The sequence below is a fragment of the Crocuta crocuta genome, unplaced genomic scaffold (assembly GCF_008692635.1).
Source record: "Crocuta crocuta isolate KB4526 unplaced genomic scaffold, BGI_CrCroc_1.0 scaffold50, whole genome shotgun sequence".
In the NCBI taxonomy this organism is placed as follows: Eukaryota; Metazoa; Chordata; class Mammalia; order Carnivora; family Hyaenidae; genus Crocuta; species Crocuta crocuta.
The window spans coordinates 7549371-7563069 of record NW_027527428.1 but is presented as its reverse complement, the minus strand read 5'-3'; the positions used below and the strand labels follow the sequence as shown (position 1 = coordinate 7563069).

Below are 13699 nucleotides of genomic sequence, written 5' to 3'. Positions count from 1 at the left end.
GATGGATCCCCGCATTAGAACCCCGGATCCCTGGGATCCCCCACCCGGGATCCCGATGTAGCCGCGACCCCTGGCACCCCTTGTCCCCTCAAGGACTGCCCCTCAGCCGGCGACTTGACGCCCCATCCCCAGGACCCGCTACCCACTGCCGTGGCCCGAGTGATGGCCGGACTCTCGCTCTGAATCTGTGGGGACCCAGGCCCCCCTCTCCCCCCGCCACCCTTTCCCAGGCTCCAGACCTGGGTGGGTTCTCCCAGCTAACACTGTTCTGAGACCCCAGAAACATCCGGTGGGAGCACCAGAAGGTGCTGGGGATCGCCCTCCCCTCTCCCCCCAGCCCAACCCCAACCTGGCCAGGCCCATCTTGGGCTCTGCAGCTCCATCCTCGTCCACCGGGGGCCTCACAGGTTGTCTCTCCGCAGACATTCATTTTCACCGATGGGGACGACCCCGAGCTACAGCTCCAGGGAGGTGAGTGCCCTCCCCAGCCCAGCACTGTCAGCAAGTGAGGCCAGGCTAGGGCTGTCGGACCCGGCCTGGGCCCTTGGGCAGAGCAAGACGGCGAGGCCGGCTGGGTGTCCACGTTTTGCCCTGATGTCTGGGATGGGCCGGCAGCAGGCCTCACCCCAGCCCCCATGCATCCCCGTTTCTCCAACCCGACAGGCAGTCACGTAATCAATACTAACTGCTCAGCCGTGCACACCCGTCAGGCGCTGTGTTGCAAGATGTCAGTGGAGTATGACAAGTTCATCGAGTCTGGACGCAAGTATGTGCTGGCCGTGCCCCGGGGCCCCCTTGGAGAGCCCAGGGCTGAGGCTGGGCCAGGGGGTGGAGGCCCCCAGCTGCACCAGCTCCTCCCTCGTGAGAGTCCCCACTGCCCCCAGGTGGTTCTGCCACGTGGATGACGACAACTACGTGAACCCCAAGGGCCTGCTCCAGCTGCTGTCCACCTTCTCGCCCAGCCAGGATGTCTACCTGGGGCGGCCCAGCCTCGACCACCCCATCGAGGCCGCCGAGAGGGTCCAGGGAGGCGGAACTGTGAGTCCTCGGCCTGACAGAGGCAGCCGAGAGGGCTGGGGGGCCGGTGTCTGACCCACCCGGGGGGTCACTCCAGGAGCTCGGGCAAGCTAGGAGGTGCGGCGGGAGGAGCTGGGGGCCCCGAGGACGGGAGTGCAGAAGCGCTCTTGCGCCACTTGTGTGGGTGGTTCAAGGACGATACTCTGCCTGGTGTCTTTCTTCTCTGCAGGTGACCACCGTCAAGTTCTGGTTTGCTACCGGTGGGGCCGGGTTCTGCCTGAGCAGAGGCCTCGCTCTTAAGATGAGCCCCTGGGCCAGGTGAGTGGAGGGCATGGGGGTGCCAGGAGGCCGGAGGTGGTGGTGCTGAGGACCAAGGGGGCCCTGACCAACCTTCTGACCCCCCACCAGCCTGGGCAGCTTCATGAGCACGGCTGAGCGAGTGCGGCTGCCGGACGACTGCACAGTGGGCTACATCGTGGAGGGGCTCCTGGGCGCTCGCCTGCTGCCCAGCTCACTCTTCCACTCCCACCTGGAGAACCTGCAGAGGCTACCGCCTGACGCCGTGCTGCAGCAGGTACAGCCCGCTGGTGCTCCCACTGGGTGCTCCCAGCGCACTCACCTCGGGGACCTTGGGTTGGAAACGCGAGGGTCCCCAGCACCGCAGCGAAGTCGCCGCAGACCCGTGTTTGGGCTGCTAGGACCCAGGCCCCTGCGTCTGCTGGCTCATTCGAAGGGGCAGCAGCCGTGCTCTCCCCAGCGAACGGGCCGGCGTGGCAGGCGGCAGCCCAGGCGGCGAGTGCCATCGTGGACCGGGCCGCAGGGAGAGCCCAGTGGCTCGGGCAGGGCTGCCGCATGGGCACCAGCCACCCTCCTGAGCCGGATGCCAGCCTCGTCTTCGGGTGGGCCGCCCCTCTCAGCCCCAGTCACCTTTGCGGGCTGTTTGCGAGCCTGCCCCAGAGGGGACCGGGAGGCCAGAGCAGAGCAGCCTGTCCCGGCTGGAGTCCTGGGGCAGGAAGAGCTGGTCCCGAGATGGTGACCTGCTCCCTCCCCTCGTCCAGGTCACCTTGAGCTACGGGGGTCCCGACAACCCACGTAACGTGGTGAACGTGGCGGGTGGCTTCAGCCTGCAGCAGGACCCCACTCGGTAAGTGGGTGGTGGGGCCGGGCTCTGATGCCACCCCCACCCCCAGCAGGCCTGACCCCCCGTTCTCTTCCCAGGTTTAAGTCTGTCCACTGCCTTCTCTACCCGGACACAGACTGGTGTCCCGCACTCGAGCAGAGCGACCTCATCTCTCGGTGACCCTTGATTCCCACCCCAGGGAGCAGGAGCTTTGCTGACCCCTCCTGGCCTTGGCTCTCTCAGGCGGCCACAGCCACATCTGGGGCCATAGCCACATGTGGGCGCCCTGAAGGCCTCCCCCGGAGCCCCCGGCGGGCTGGGTGACCAGGGGTCCCGGCTGTGCCACATGCAGGCTGCCCCAGAAAGTGGGAGGGGGAGACGCTGCCCCTCCTCCCTGCCCTCCTCCCCCCGCTGGAGAGGGGTTTCCAGGATGAGTGGGCTCCAGGCCAGGGTCACGTGCACGATCGGTCACCTGACCACAGGCGAGCGCAGGGGCTTTCCCCGCAGGTCTCTCGGGGAGGGCCCCCCAGGCTCAGTGCCACGCTCAGGGCGTTTCCGTCTGGAGGCCGCTTCCTTGGGGGGCTCTTGGCCAAGACCTTCTCGTTTCTCCACTCCGACTCCCACTCAGTACCTCACCCCGCCCCCCAAGCCCCACCAAGTCCAGAAAGCAGCAGGAGCCTCTTGTTTGGGGCTCCGTCTGCTGTGCGGCGTCTGCATCCCAGCGGATGACCCGCCCCGACTGTGCCTTTCCCCGGGGGAGAGGCTGGAACTCGGAGCCGGTACCTCCGTTCTGGCCCCTTGCTGTGCTGTTGCCATAAGTGAATAAAGGCTTGACTGTCACTTCCCTGTCACTTCCCTTCGGCTTCTGTTGGCTTAAGGGACCAGCGGGACACCAGGCAGCTGCAGCTCAGCTCCGGACAGGGCCACATGGCCTGCAGCTGCTGCCTCAGGAAGGCTCCCCCCAGGCAGAGCTGCATCCCCTGCGCACTCTGTGAACCAAGCTATAGGGGGTCTGGGGGGGGCTGCAGGGAAGCACGGCGGGTCACACACCTGTCCCAGGAGGTTAGGCAGCCCGTTCTGTCAGCTTTCTCAGCACACGGACACGTAAGGAGCGGTGTACGTCGCGTCTGGGTGTGCACACGTGTGCGTGGCTGTGTACGTGAGTATACACGGCATGCACATGTGGATGAGCGTGTGTGTACACAGGAGTGTGCGTGGATGTGTGCACATGTGAGTGGCTGTGCGTGTGCACATGTGTGTGACCACGTAGGTGCGTGCACGTGTGTGTGTGTGTGTGTGTGTGTGTGTAGGGCAGGCAGGCAATACCCAAACAAGCAGATTGGCATCAGCGCGGACCGACTTCTGGACACGGCCAGGAGGAAAGTGCACGCTGAGGACACTTAGAGTCAAGTGTCATGGGTCTCAGAGCCTGGGCTGCCAGGGAGGGGCCCCACGCCCCCCTCTGTCAGGGCTGGAGGAGAACTGGGGGTTCTGAACAACAGGGAGGACTGGAGAATTTCAGCAACAACCCCAAAACCTCCCCTCGGGGACAGCGGCACCACCAAAGAGCCGCACTCTTTTTCCTTCTTACTACTTACTTATTCGGAGAGAAAGATCATGCAAGCAGGGGAGAGGCAGGGAGAGGGAGAGAGAGGACAGCAAGCAGCTCCTTGATGTCAGCGCAGAGCCCATGAGATCATGACCTGAGCTGAAATCAAGAGTTGGTCACTTAACCACCTGACTCCCAGGTGCCCTACAGAGTAGGTCTCATAACGGGCATGTAGTAGATGCATAATCAGAAAAAGTTAAAATTTTGTAGGTTTTCCAGGTGCACGGGGAGCGGCTGCTGATGGGGTGCGGGCTTTCTTGGGGCGCTGAGAATACACGTGGTCCCCACTTGGAGACTCTGTTTTTGCAAATTTGCTCACTTGATAACATCTGTAATCCCAAAGTCACCGCTTGTTTTCCTGGTTGTTTGAAGACATGTGAGTAATGACCGAGTTGCCAGATTTGCGGTCCAACCGGGCGAGGCCCTGCCTCGGAGACGGCGGCCGAGCAGGGCAGGTGATGGGCTCCGGCAGGTACACCGGGTGCGAATCCCTGCTCTGGCACCTGTTGGTGAAATGATGAGCTCACTTAACATTTCCGAACCTCATTCTCTCTTCTGTAAAAAAGAATCTACCAGAATGAATTGGGTTTTTTTGATTCACAGAGTTATCGTCTATGTAAAGTGTGTGCACGCACATGTGTGTGAGCGCCTGCGTGCGTGCATTTCTCTAAGAACAATGGCTCAGTATTAGCTAACTCAGTATCGTGGCAACTTCATCCCACCGTGAACAATGGGGATTAGCCGTATTCTGGGAATTGGCAGTGGTAGTGGTTACACAACTCAGCAAGTATAATAAAAACCACTGAATTGTACACTTCCAAACCACACACTTTTTTTTAATGCTTATTTATTTTTGAGAGAGAGAGAATGCAAGGAAGGAGCATCAGAGAGAGGGAGACAGAGGATCCAAAGCAGGCTCGGTGCTGACAGCAGCCAGCCCGAGGCAGGGCTTGAACCCACAAACCACAAGATCACGGCCTGAGCCAGAGTCAGACGCTCAACCGGCTGAATCATTCAGGTGCCCCCAAATCGTACACCTCATGCTACAAATGATGTCTCAATGAAGATGTTTCTCAATAAAGAAAGTGAGCCAGTAAGTGTTCAAAATTGGAACAGCCGATATATATTACATAATTTCAATGTATTAACAAAAACATCCCATAAGGAAATATACAGGGTCAGGTGATCTCACTGGTGAGTTCTACCGAACATTCTAGGAAGGAATAATGTCAATGTTACACAAAGTCTTCAAATAGAGAAAGAGACAGTTTCCCTTATTTTGCGAGGCCAGTATGCCTCTGGCACCAAAATCAGACAAGCATAGTACAAAAACATTAATCGGCTAAATCTGAACTTTATATGGAAATGCTCGGCACGTGGGATCTGCAAAGCAGTCTGGGAAAAGGATGAGTGGAAGGACTCACACGGCCTGACTTCAAGACCCACCGTGGAGACACAGAATCGAGCCAGGGTGGCCGCGTGGCCGCAGAGGGCGTGGAGCAGAGCCCAGACGCAGATGCACCCGCAGACCGTCCTAGTGTCCAGTACAGTCGCCAGCGCATCCGACGGGGACAAGGCTTCTCAGCAACTAGTGTTGGAATTAGATTATTCGTTGTTTCTACTTAAAAGAACAAGAAGCCAGCACGAAGCTTAGTCGGGACGGGCTGGGCGCCGGGGCGGAAAGGACGGCGCCCTGACCCTGTGTCGGTTCACATCTCACGGGGACCGTGCGGGGCAGCACCCCTTACCCCCGGGGCCCCGGCTCCACCGGCTGGAACGGAGGCTGAGGAAGAGTGTGAGGACACAGTCCTCTGCCGCCCACCCGGGGCCAGAGGGACACACAGTCCTCTGCCGCGTGCCACTGGCCTGAAGTCACACGGAAGTGCGGAGAAGCTTGCGGGCCTGGTGGGTACCGGCTGGTGACGCTGAGCACGCGGAGGGCGGTCGCGTCCCTACGATGCACTTGTCGCTGTGAGAGGGCACACTCCCGGTTTCAGCCGGCGTTTGCCGGCGTGTCTGTGGTGGCGAGTTCTCCAACACGGACCGTGGAGCCAAGTCTGCAGCCGCAAGCAGGTTCTGGAAGGCGTAGAACGGGGAAGAAGAGAGGAGGCAGAGAAATAAACAGGGAAGGGGGGCTGGGAAGGAAAGCGCGGCAGCTCGGGGGCTCCCGGGCCTTGCAGATCTGCGGCGGGCGGGGGTCTCCTGTCTTTTAAGAGAAGAGGCCGCAAGCACTGCATTTTGGAAAGCGGGTGGTAGGGAATCACCACGGTGAGGGCCGGGCTCCCCGCGGTCCTGAGCTCAGTGCGGGCGCACCCAGCCCGCCCCGTCCCTGCCCACAGCCGACGCTGGACCCGCTCCACACACGGGGCCTCCCACCCTGTGGCCGAGGGTGGTTTCCCTCCAGCCCCCACCCCCCACCCCCGGCCCCCAGCGTCCGGAGGCTGCTTCCCAGCCATGCAGCACACAAGGCCAAGGCAGCCTGGGCCCGAAGCGGTTCCTGTAATGAGCTTGAAGCCTCGGGTCCCTAACCTGCCCCTCCTCCTCTGCCTTCAGAGAAAGCAGCAAAAGCCCCCCATGCCCAGCATTGGGAGGCTCCCCAGGAGTCACCAGGGCCCATCCCGTGAGGGCGGCTGTCCTGCCCTCCCTTCCTCTCCTCATTGCTTTCTCTTTCTCCACAGCTGTGCCAGGGACGCTTGATCANNCCTCCACCCCCCCTCCCAGCCCCCAGCCCCGCCTCCTGGAGGCCATTCCTGTGTTTCAGGATATAATTGTGTGTTTGTCTTCGTGTGAAATGGGTGTCATTTTGTGTGCATTTTTGTGCCTAGTATTTGCATGCTGTGTCTTCTGCTGCCCACCTGTTCGGGGCCGGAGCGAGCTTGCGTGGACGCGGCCGGCACGCGCTCTGGCTCTGGCGTTCAGTGCGGTGACCCCGCCCCCAGTGGGGCAGTCAGCTCCCGCACACGGTGACCACGGCCTGGTTGGGTTGAAGCCACGGCTTTGCGGTTTCCTTCGTGCCCCTTCCGCGCTTTGTTCTTCTGCTGCTCCTGAGGGCCAGGGTGGCCCCACGTAGGGTCAGAGTCCGACGTTATTTCCTCGCTGTGTTCGCAGCCGCGCATCCGAGGAGCACTTTGCCGGTAGCGTGGAGGGTTAGCAGTCTGCAGCCTGAATTCATTGAGATTGGATTAGAGTCAATATCAACCCCTTCATCAACGCCATGACTTTGCAAGAGTAGAATTTCCTTTACCCTCAGTCTCCTCTGGGCTGCCGTTTTCCTTTTGACTCATACATAGTCCACTGCACAGTGTTACTTTTTAAAAATGTTTATTTATTTAAGTGATATCTGCGTCTGTGGGGCTCAAACTCACCACCCCGAGATCGAGTCACAGGCTCCACCGACGGAGCCAGCCAGGTGCTCCCTATTTTTATTTTAAAGAGTCAAGTGTTGGGGCCCAGGTGGCTCAATCTGTTAAGCATCCCACCTCGGCGCAGGTCACGATCTCATGGTCCGTGAGTCCGTGCCCCGCGTCGGGCTCTGTGCTGACAGCTCAGAGCCTCCAGCTGCTTTGGGTTCTGTGTCTCCCTCTCTCTGCCCCTCCCCTGCTCGTGCTCTGTCTCTCTGTCTCTTTCTCTCTCAATAATAAACACTTAAGAAATGTTTAAAAACTTTATAAGTATAAAAAAAATAGTCAAGGGGCACCTGGGTGGCTCAGTCGGTTAAGTGTCCGACTTCGGCTCAGGTCATGATCTCACGGTTCGTGGGTTCGAGCCCCGCGTCGGGCTCTGTGCTGACGGCTCAGAGTCTGGAGCTGCTTCCGATTCTGTGTCTCCCTCTCTCTCTGCCCCTCCCCAAATTGCGCTCTATAAATCAATCAATCAGTCGATTAATCAATTGCCACTGGAAGCAAATGTCTATGGTGATTTGGACACACGTTTTAGCTAATGGAGAGGACAGTGTGTTGTAAATCTGTCTGTTTTTCACCTGTTCTACTCTGACCCGAGGGGATGGGTTGTAGCTGTTCCTGAGGAAACACTAGCTGTTGGGAGCGTCTGCTGGGCCTGAGAAGACCGAAAGTCACCTAAGCTGGGCCAAGTCCCGAGTGGGCCATCGGACTCCTCTCCATGCAACTGAGCAAGGCCGTGGGATGTGAGAACCCAGTGACCTGAACCCCCAGAAACCGTGTGCAGGCTGGGGCTGCCTCCCGAAGGGCATGGGCGCAGGCGCTGGGCGCAGCCTGCAGGCAGGAAGCTTGATGCCCGCCCCTCCCCAGCTCAGCGTCCCTCGTCCTAATCCTGGGAGTGGCCAGCATGGCTTTTCCCAGGGGCATTGCCTTACACTCACCCTGGCAGAGCCTTTGTGCCTCGGCCAAGCCTGCGAGAACACTCCCTTCCTGGGAAGAGCTTAGTCTCTTGGCAAAGGAGATCCGCGGGCAGGTCTCCCCATCTGCACCTTATACGTTATGCTATCAGCCCGTCGTATGGGGGGCGCAGGGGTCCCCAGGCCTTTTCCCATCAGAGGAGCCACCGGCATCTGAAGGCAGGCGGTGCGCAGACCCCAGGTGCTTCCAGGGAACGGACTCCTGCTCAATAACCCTGATACCCAAGGCCTGTCTCTTAGTCTCCAAAGCCCTGGTGCCAGGCCGTGAAAGAGTCACCTTCTGAGAGAGGGGAGACCCCCCACCTGCGGGAGTGGGTCCGGGGCTTTTGGGGGACGGCGGGCACAGGCAGCGGTGGAAGCCCCGAGAAGGGGCTGTGATTGTTGCCTCCAGGCCCAGCTGACTCGGCCGGTGTCCCGGGCTGAGCGCGGCCCCTGCCCAGGCGGCTGCCACTGTCGCGGCTCTGGGCCCCAGCGACGGGGCGAGGACTGGCCGCGGCGCGTGGAGAAAAGAACCAGCAAACCCGCACAGCAACAGCCAGTGGGCCTGTCGATTGGTCTCTCGGGCTGTGGTTCGTGGCTCACGCTCCAGCTCGGGCCGCTGCGTCCCACGTGGCCTGACGGAAGGTGGCGTGAGGTGCCGGCTCCCAGACCCTCGATGGAAACCTTGCAGGAGCCCTTTCTCTGTGGTGCCCACCAGCCTGAACACCTTTCCACACGGGGGTGCCAGAGGACAGTCCTGGCGCTGGGCCCAAGGCACCCCCAGAGGCAAAGCCTCCCTCAAACTGAACCCCTGGGTGGCCTGAGGCCTAGACCCCACCCCCTGCTGGGAGCACAGAGGCCCGTGAGCAGGAGTGGGGGGTGGGGGGTAGACTTGAGCTTGGCACCCCACATGGACCGTCACCCTGCAGCCGCCTGCCACGCAGACCTTCTGAGAACCAGAAAGACCAAATGGTGTCCGGGTCTGGGAGTCCTTAGGTCTCTTCAATCCCCTTGGTGTCCAGGAGAAAACAAAACACGATATTGAGGCGGCCCTTGGCTTCCCTCCCAGTGAGGTGAGCAGCCCTGGCCTCACTTCTGGGTGTGAGCAAAGGCTCCAGCCCGAGCCGGAGTGCTCAGGTGCAGGTCTGCAGGGTCCCCAGAGGCACCTGGCCCACAGCTCGTCAGAGCAGCCAGCGTGCTGTGGCCCGTCCTCCTGAGGCCCGCCTGGGTGGCTGGCTGCGGGGACCGCCAGAGTGGACCCTAAGCACAGTGACGGGGATGTGGCTGTGCCTGACCAGCAGCTCAGCCCAGCGTCACGGACGGCCCCCCGCCCTCCGTCCTGCAGCCGGACGTGTGTACACACACTGCTCCCACACGTGTGCCTGTGTGTGTCTGCCTCCACGTGTGTCCCCATGTGTGAGCCCCAGCACATGTGTGCACATTTGCACGTGGTGGTGCGTGCATGCACACACGACCAGGGAGGAAGGATCGGCCGCTGTGGCCAGGTACCCCAACAGGCTCCCTCTCCCTCCCTCCTGTAGCTTTCTGTCAGCTGCACCTGCCTCCTGCCTCCTCCGGGAAGCCCCCTTGTGCTGCCTTCAGCCTGATACTGCTCTGGCTGCTCTGTGTCTTGTTAATCTCCACTTACAGACTCGGGGTCCCTGTGTGCAGGACAGGCCACTGTCAGCAGTGCTTTCCTGATAACCGTGCTGTTGACTCCAACACAGCACTTGTGCAGATGTTGGATGTGGGCCAGCTGGGGGGGGGCAGGGTCTCTGCTGTGACCGTCTGACTGGCGCCCCCGGCCTGTTCTTCCCTACGACTCCGCCACCAGCTCCCAGCACACTCACGGCCTTTGCTCTTTGCCGCCCAAGCTGGCTCTCACGTTGCCTTAGAACGTGCCATTCATTCATCCGCCATCATCCCTTCGCCCCGCAGGCACACCCTTTGCCGAGAACTAGAGAAACGACGGTGGGGGCGCACCCTGTCCTGCTGGGGTTCAGCCTATCACGAGCCACAGAGCGGATGTGGTGGGGGTGAGGGCCATAGCTGGGCTGCGGGAACCCAGAGGGGTGACCGTCGGAGAAGCTGACCCCCCGGCTTGGCTTCTTGGGCCCAGATGCCGAGAAGGTCGAAGGAGCAAAGAGCCACGCAGGCCACGGCCAGTGGGGCGAGGGAACCGGGGACATGGGCAGAGCCCGAACCGGTGGGTCCTGGTGGGCACCAGGCAGCGATCAGAGCGTGAGGAAAGGTCTGGAACTCGTGCAGGCTCTGGGCTGAGCCGTGGGTGACGGCAGGGCCATGGTTCTGGCTCTGGGTGCCAGGCGGGTCCCAGGCAGGCGGCTGCCACTCAAAAAGAAGCCACTTGCTCCGCGTGACCAGCACAAGGGCAGCCCCTCTCCGCATGCCCCGCGGCACCAAAATGCCCTTGCCTGGGAGACGGCCTTGGTTTCTAGGCACCGTGTCCACATTCCAAGGGTGAAGAGGCCGCGCCTATCTGCATCTCCCAGCCACAGAATTTTCCAGGTGACGCCAAGCCCTTTCAACGGAAAAACTGTCCAGCCCGGGCAGCAGGGTGCGATCTGGGCTGCAGGGGGGCCCCCTTACCAGGCCTTTCCGGTGCCCAGGTCTCCCTGAGGCCTCCCTGCCCTCCCTGAGCACAGCCTGGAGCCCAGCCTTTCCCAGTGGGCGCCCAGGGGCCGTCCCTTGGTGGGAAGCCCCTTCCCTTCCGAGCTCCCTCGCCGGCGGCCCGGCCCCAGCCAGCTCTGGCTCCGCCCCACCCACCCCGCTCAAGTGTCCTCGTTGCTAGTTGCTCGGCCAGGCCGGTCCGGTTTCGGGCAGGTGTGCTCAAGGGTGCTCTCCTCAAAATCAAATAAAACCTCCCTCCCTCTTGCAGACCTCAAGGATGGAGCCTGAGAAGGAAGCTCAGGGGCCTGGGAAGGACCTTGTCCAGCTGCAGNGAGGCGTGCTGCAGCGGGAAGGGCCAGTGTCAGGGTCTGCAGAGAGAGCCGAGGTGAGAGAGGCCATCTGGCCCAGAGAAGGGCCAGGAAGCCCAGCGAGGCCGCGCTGTGTGCAGCAGCGTGAGCGCGTGTGGTGGAGAAGTTGGGCTCCAGGCCTTCGGCGGCGCCTGGCTCACCCTGAGTAGGCGGGACGGGGACACCGGTGCGGGCTGTGGCCACGGCTGCTCCAGAAGCACGCCTGCCACTCCCAGGCCAAAGCTTCCTAGGGCTGGGGCAGCGCGTGACCAAGGCCTCTTCCAAGTTCCAGAGGGTGTGGCCCCCGGGTGCTGGGGCCCCCGCCCGAGTCCCGGCCCGGCTGAGCCCCGGCCAAGGTGAGAGGGAGCCTCAGCTCAAGCCCCTGAGGTTCGGGGCCTTGTGGCTGCGGCAAGGGTCTGCCCGCCGCAGAGGAGCTTAGCAAACTGCAGCGCGGGGAGCGGCCCCTCGTCTCAGACCGCAGCGGCCAGTTCAGGGGGGCCCAGAGCCACCCTTGCTGCAGACCAGCTGGCTACAAATTCAGGGGAGTCCACAGCTACCCTCAAGCTCCATAATCCCCTAGAATGATCCACAGAAGTCAGGAAAGCAGTGTACCTATGATTAGAGTTTTTTATGTTTATTTATTATTTTGGGGGAGAGAGAGAGAGAGAGCATGAGTCGGGGAGGGGCAGAGAGAGAGGGAGACACAGAACCTGAAGCAGCTCCGGGCTCCGAGCTGTCAGCACAGAGCCCGATGCGGGGCTCAAACCCACGAACCTCAAGATCCTGACCTGAGCCGAAGTTGGACACTTAACCAACTGAGCTTCCCAGCCCGAGTTTTATTACAAACGGTCACAAGAAATCACCGGGAGAGACAGAGGTGGGGGAGGGGGGCAAGCTGCCCACTCTCTCCTCCTGTCAGAGTCCTGATGTGTGACGACAATGTGCACAAAACACCACCAGCCCGGGCGGCGCACCTGAGCCCTCGGTGTCCAGGGGTCTTGCTGTGACTTTACCACCTGCTGCCTGTGTGGCTGGCGGCCTTTAGACCCCGGCCCTCATCAGAGCCCAGGCCTGACACACGTACCCTGGAGACCCCAGCGTAAGTGCCACCTGAGACTCCCCCGCGGCCCAGGCCCCTTGGCGAAGCGGGACGCGCCTGTCAGGCGGGACACTGCGTGGGGCCTGGTGACCCTGCCCCAGAAGCAGAGGCCGGGGCGGGCCTCTCTGGGTAGTTAGTTCTCCACTCCAAGCACACATACACACACACACACACACACACACACACACACACGAGGCCTGACGTTTTGCCAAGCAGGTGGGCGCCCGCTGCTCAACCCCCCGCCACGGCCTGGGTCACACCCTTCTTGTGGCCTGGCTCGTTGTCCCCTCCCGGGGGGTTGGCCACACACACCTCTGCGCAGAGCACCAGCGGCTGGTGGTGGTTACGCTGTTTGTGAGCTTCCTCTTGGAGACGGATCAGGCGCCGGGGGAGGTGTGAGGGCCCTTCGCAGGCCTTTGCTCCCCTGCGCCCTGGGGTGCGAGTGCCCTCACCCTCTTGCCTCGGGGCCACACCCCTGGGAGGACAGCCTCCGGTCCGCTGGGGGCAGAGGCCAGAGCCCGTGGTGCGCTGCACGCGGGACGTGAGAAGAGGCGGGAGGCTCACCAGAGCAACTGCCGGGTTGCTGATTTCCATGCACAGGAGCGGGCAACCTCCGTGGGGGGGCGATGCCAGGGTGTGCGGCCCGGGCGGAAGCAGCGGAAAACTGCGCCACGCAGATGGGCACATGGCTCCCTGGGCAGAGACCGCCTGCTGCACGAGAGGCAGCCTGCGGATCCGCCCGCGCTTGCCCAGCGCAAGGGTGGCCGCCAGAACCATCTGGAAATGCGGGCTCACGGCACGCTGTGCGGGAAGGCGCCCACGGGCGCAGAGAGACTGGAAGTTTCCTGCGGGAGCGGCTCTGCCGACCCCAGAGCCAGGGTGACGCCCTTCTCAGCACCCTTCCGAGACATAACCCCCCACCGGCCTCTTCTCTGCGACCACGCTCGGTGGGAACGGTGGCTGTCCAGCGGGGCTTCCGGAATTCAGTGGGGGCAGGGATCCCGGGTGGCACTTAGTCCCCAAAGACGACATGATGGTGATCGCCACGCCGCTGGCAGAGCCAGGGTGGCGGTCAGAGCCGTGCAGGCGCTGAGTTGGTGTGGCCACAGGGGACGTTTTGCCCGAGATTCAGAGGACACACGTAAAGCTGCGGCAGCCACATTCCTTTTAGCGTGGAAGGACAAGCTGTGACGTCCAGCGGCTCCCCCCGGGATGGGGGTTGACAGCAGCAGTGGTGACGCAGGCCGACCTCGCGCCAGCCGGCGGCACGCGGTGACGGGGTGCCCCTCCCTGCTGCTCCTGCCCGACATGCAGCCTCTCAGCGTGACGGGACGCCGGGCAAGGCCCAGCTGGGGAACTTGCTGCAAAAGAACCGACCTCCAGTCTTCAAAAGTGTGAAGGTCATAAAGGTCAAGGGAAGACTGAAGAGTGTTCTGGAGTGACGGGGACACGGGGACCCTGGGCCGCCTGCTGGCCACACAGACCTGAAATGGGGAGTTTCGGGCAGGCGGGAGGAGGGAGTTCC

The 13699-nt window shown here is 62.0% G+C and overlaps 2 protein-coding genes across 3 annotated transcripts in view; one reads left to right on the top strand and one right to left on the bottom strand.

Annotated features, from left to right (window-relative positions):
- Positions 1-374, bottom strand: part of GPS1 (G protein pathway suppressor 1) — a 5580-nt gene extending 5206 nt beyond the window's left edge. For both annotated transcript variants that reach the window (XM_077755717.1, XM_077755720.1), the window contains exon 1: positions 350-374. The gene's annotated coding sequence lies outside the window, so the exon portion shown is untranslated. The remainder of the gene's footprint in view (positions 1-349) is intronic.
- Positions 375-410: 36 nt separating this feature from the next.
- On the top strand, positions 411-2977 carry RFNG (RFNG O-fucosylpeptide 3-beta-N-acetylglucosaminyltransferase). The gene is made up of 7 exons (XM_077755764.1): positions 411-471; positions 664-766; positions 885-1038; positions 1247-1335; positions 1426-1591; positions 2076-2161; positions 2236-2977. The coding sequence occupies exons 2-7, from the start codon at positions 726-728 to the stop codon at positions 2315-2317; spliced, it is 618 nt and encodes a 205-aa protein (XP_077611890.1). The 5' UTR covers positions 411-471; positions 664-725; the 3' UTR covers positions 2318-2977.
- The last annotated feature ends 10722 nt before the right edge of the window (positions 2978-13699 follow it).

Excerpts from the sequence above, each read along its gene's own strand:
- RFNG (XM_077755764.1), top strand. The coding sequence starts at position 726 with ATGTCAGTGGAGTATGACAAGTTCATCGAGTCTGGACGCAA. Across the intron at positions 1,039-1,246 it reads GGGTCCAGGGAGGCGGAACT|GTGACCACCGTCAAGTTCTG; the intron begins GTGAGTCCTCGG and ends TCTTCTCTGCAG. Across the intron at positions 1,336-1,425 it reads AAGATGAGCCCCTGGGCCAG|CCTGGGCAGCTTCATGAGCA; the intron begins GTGAGTGGAGGG and ends ACCCCCCACCAG.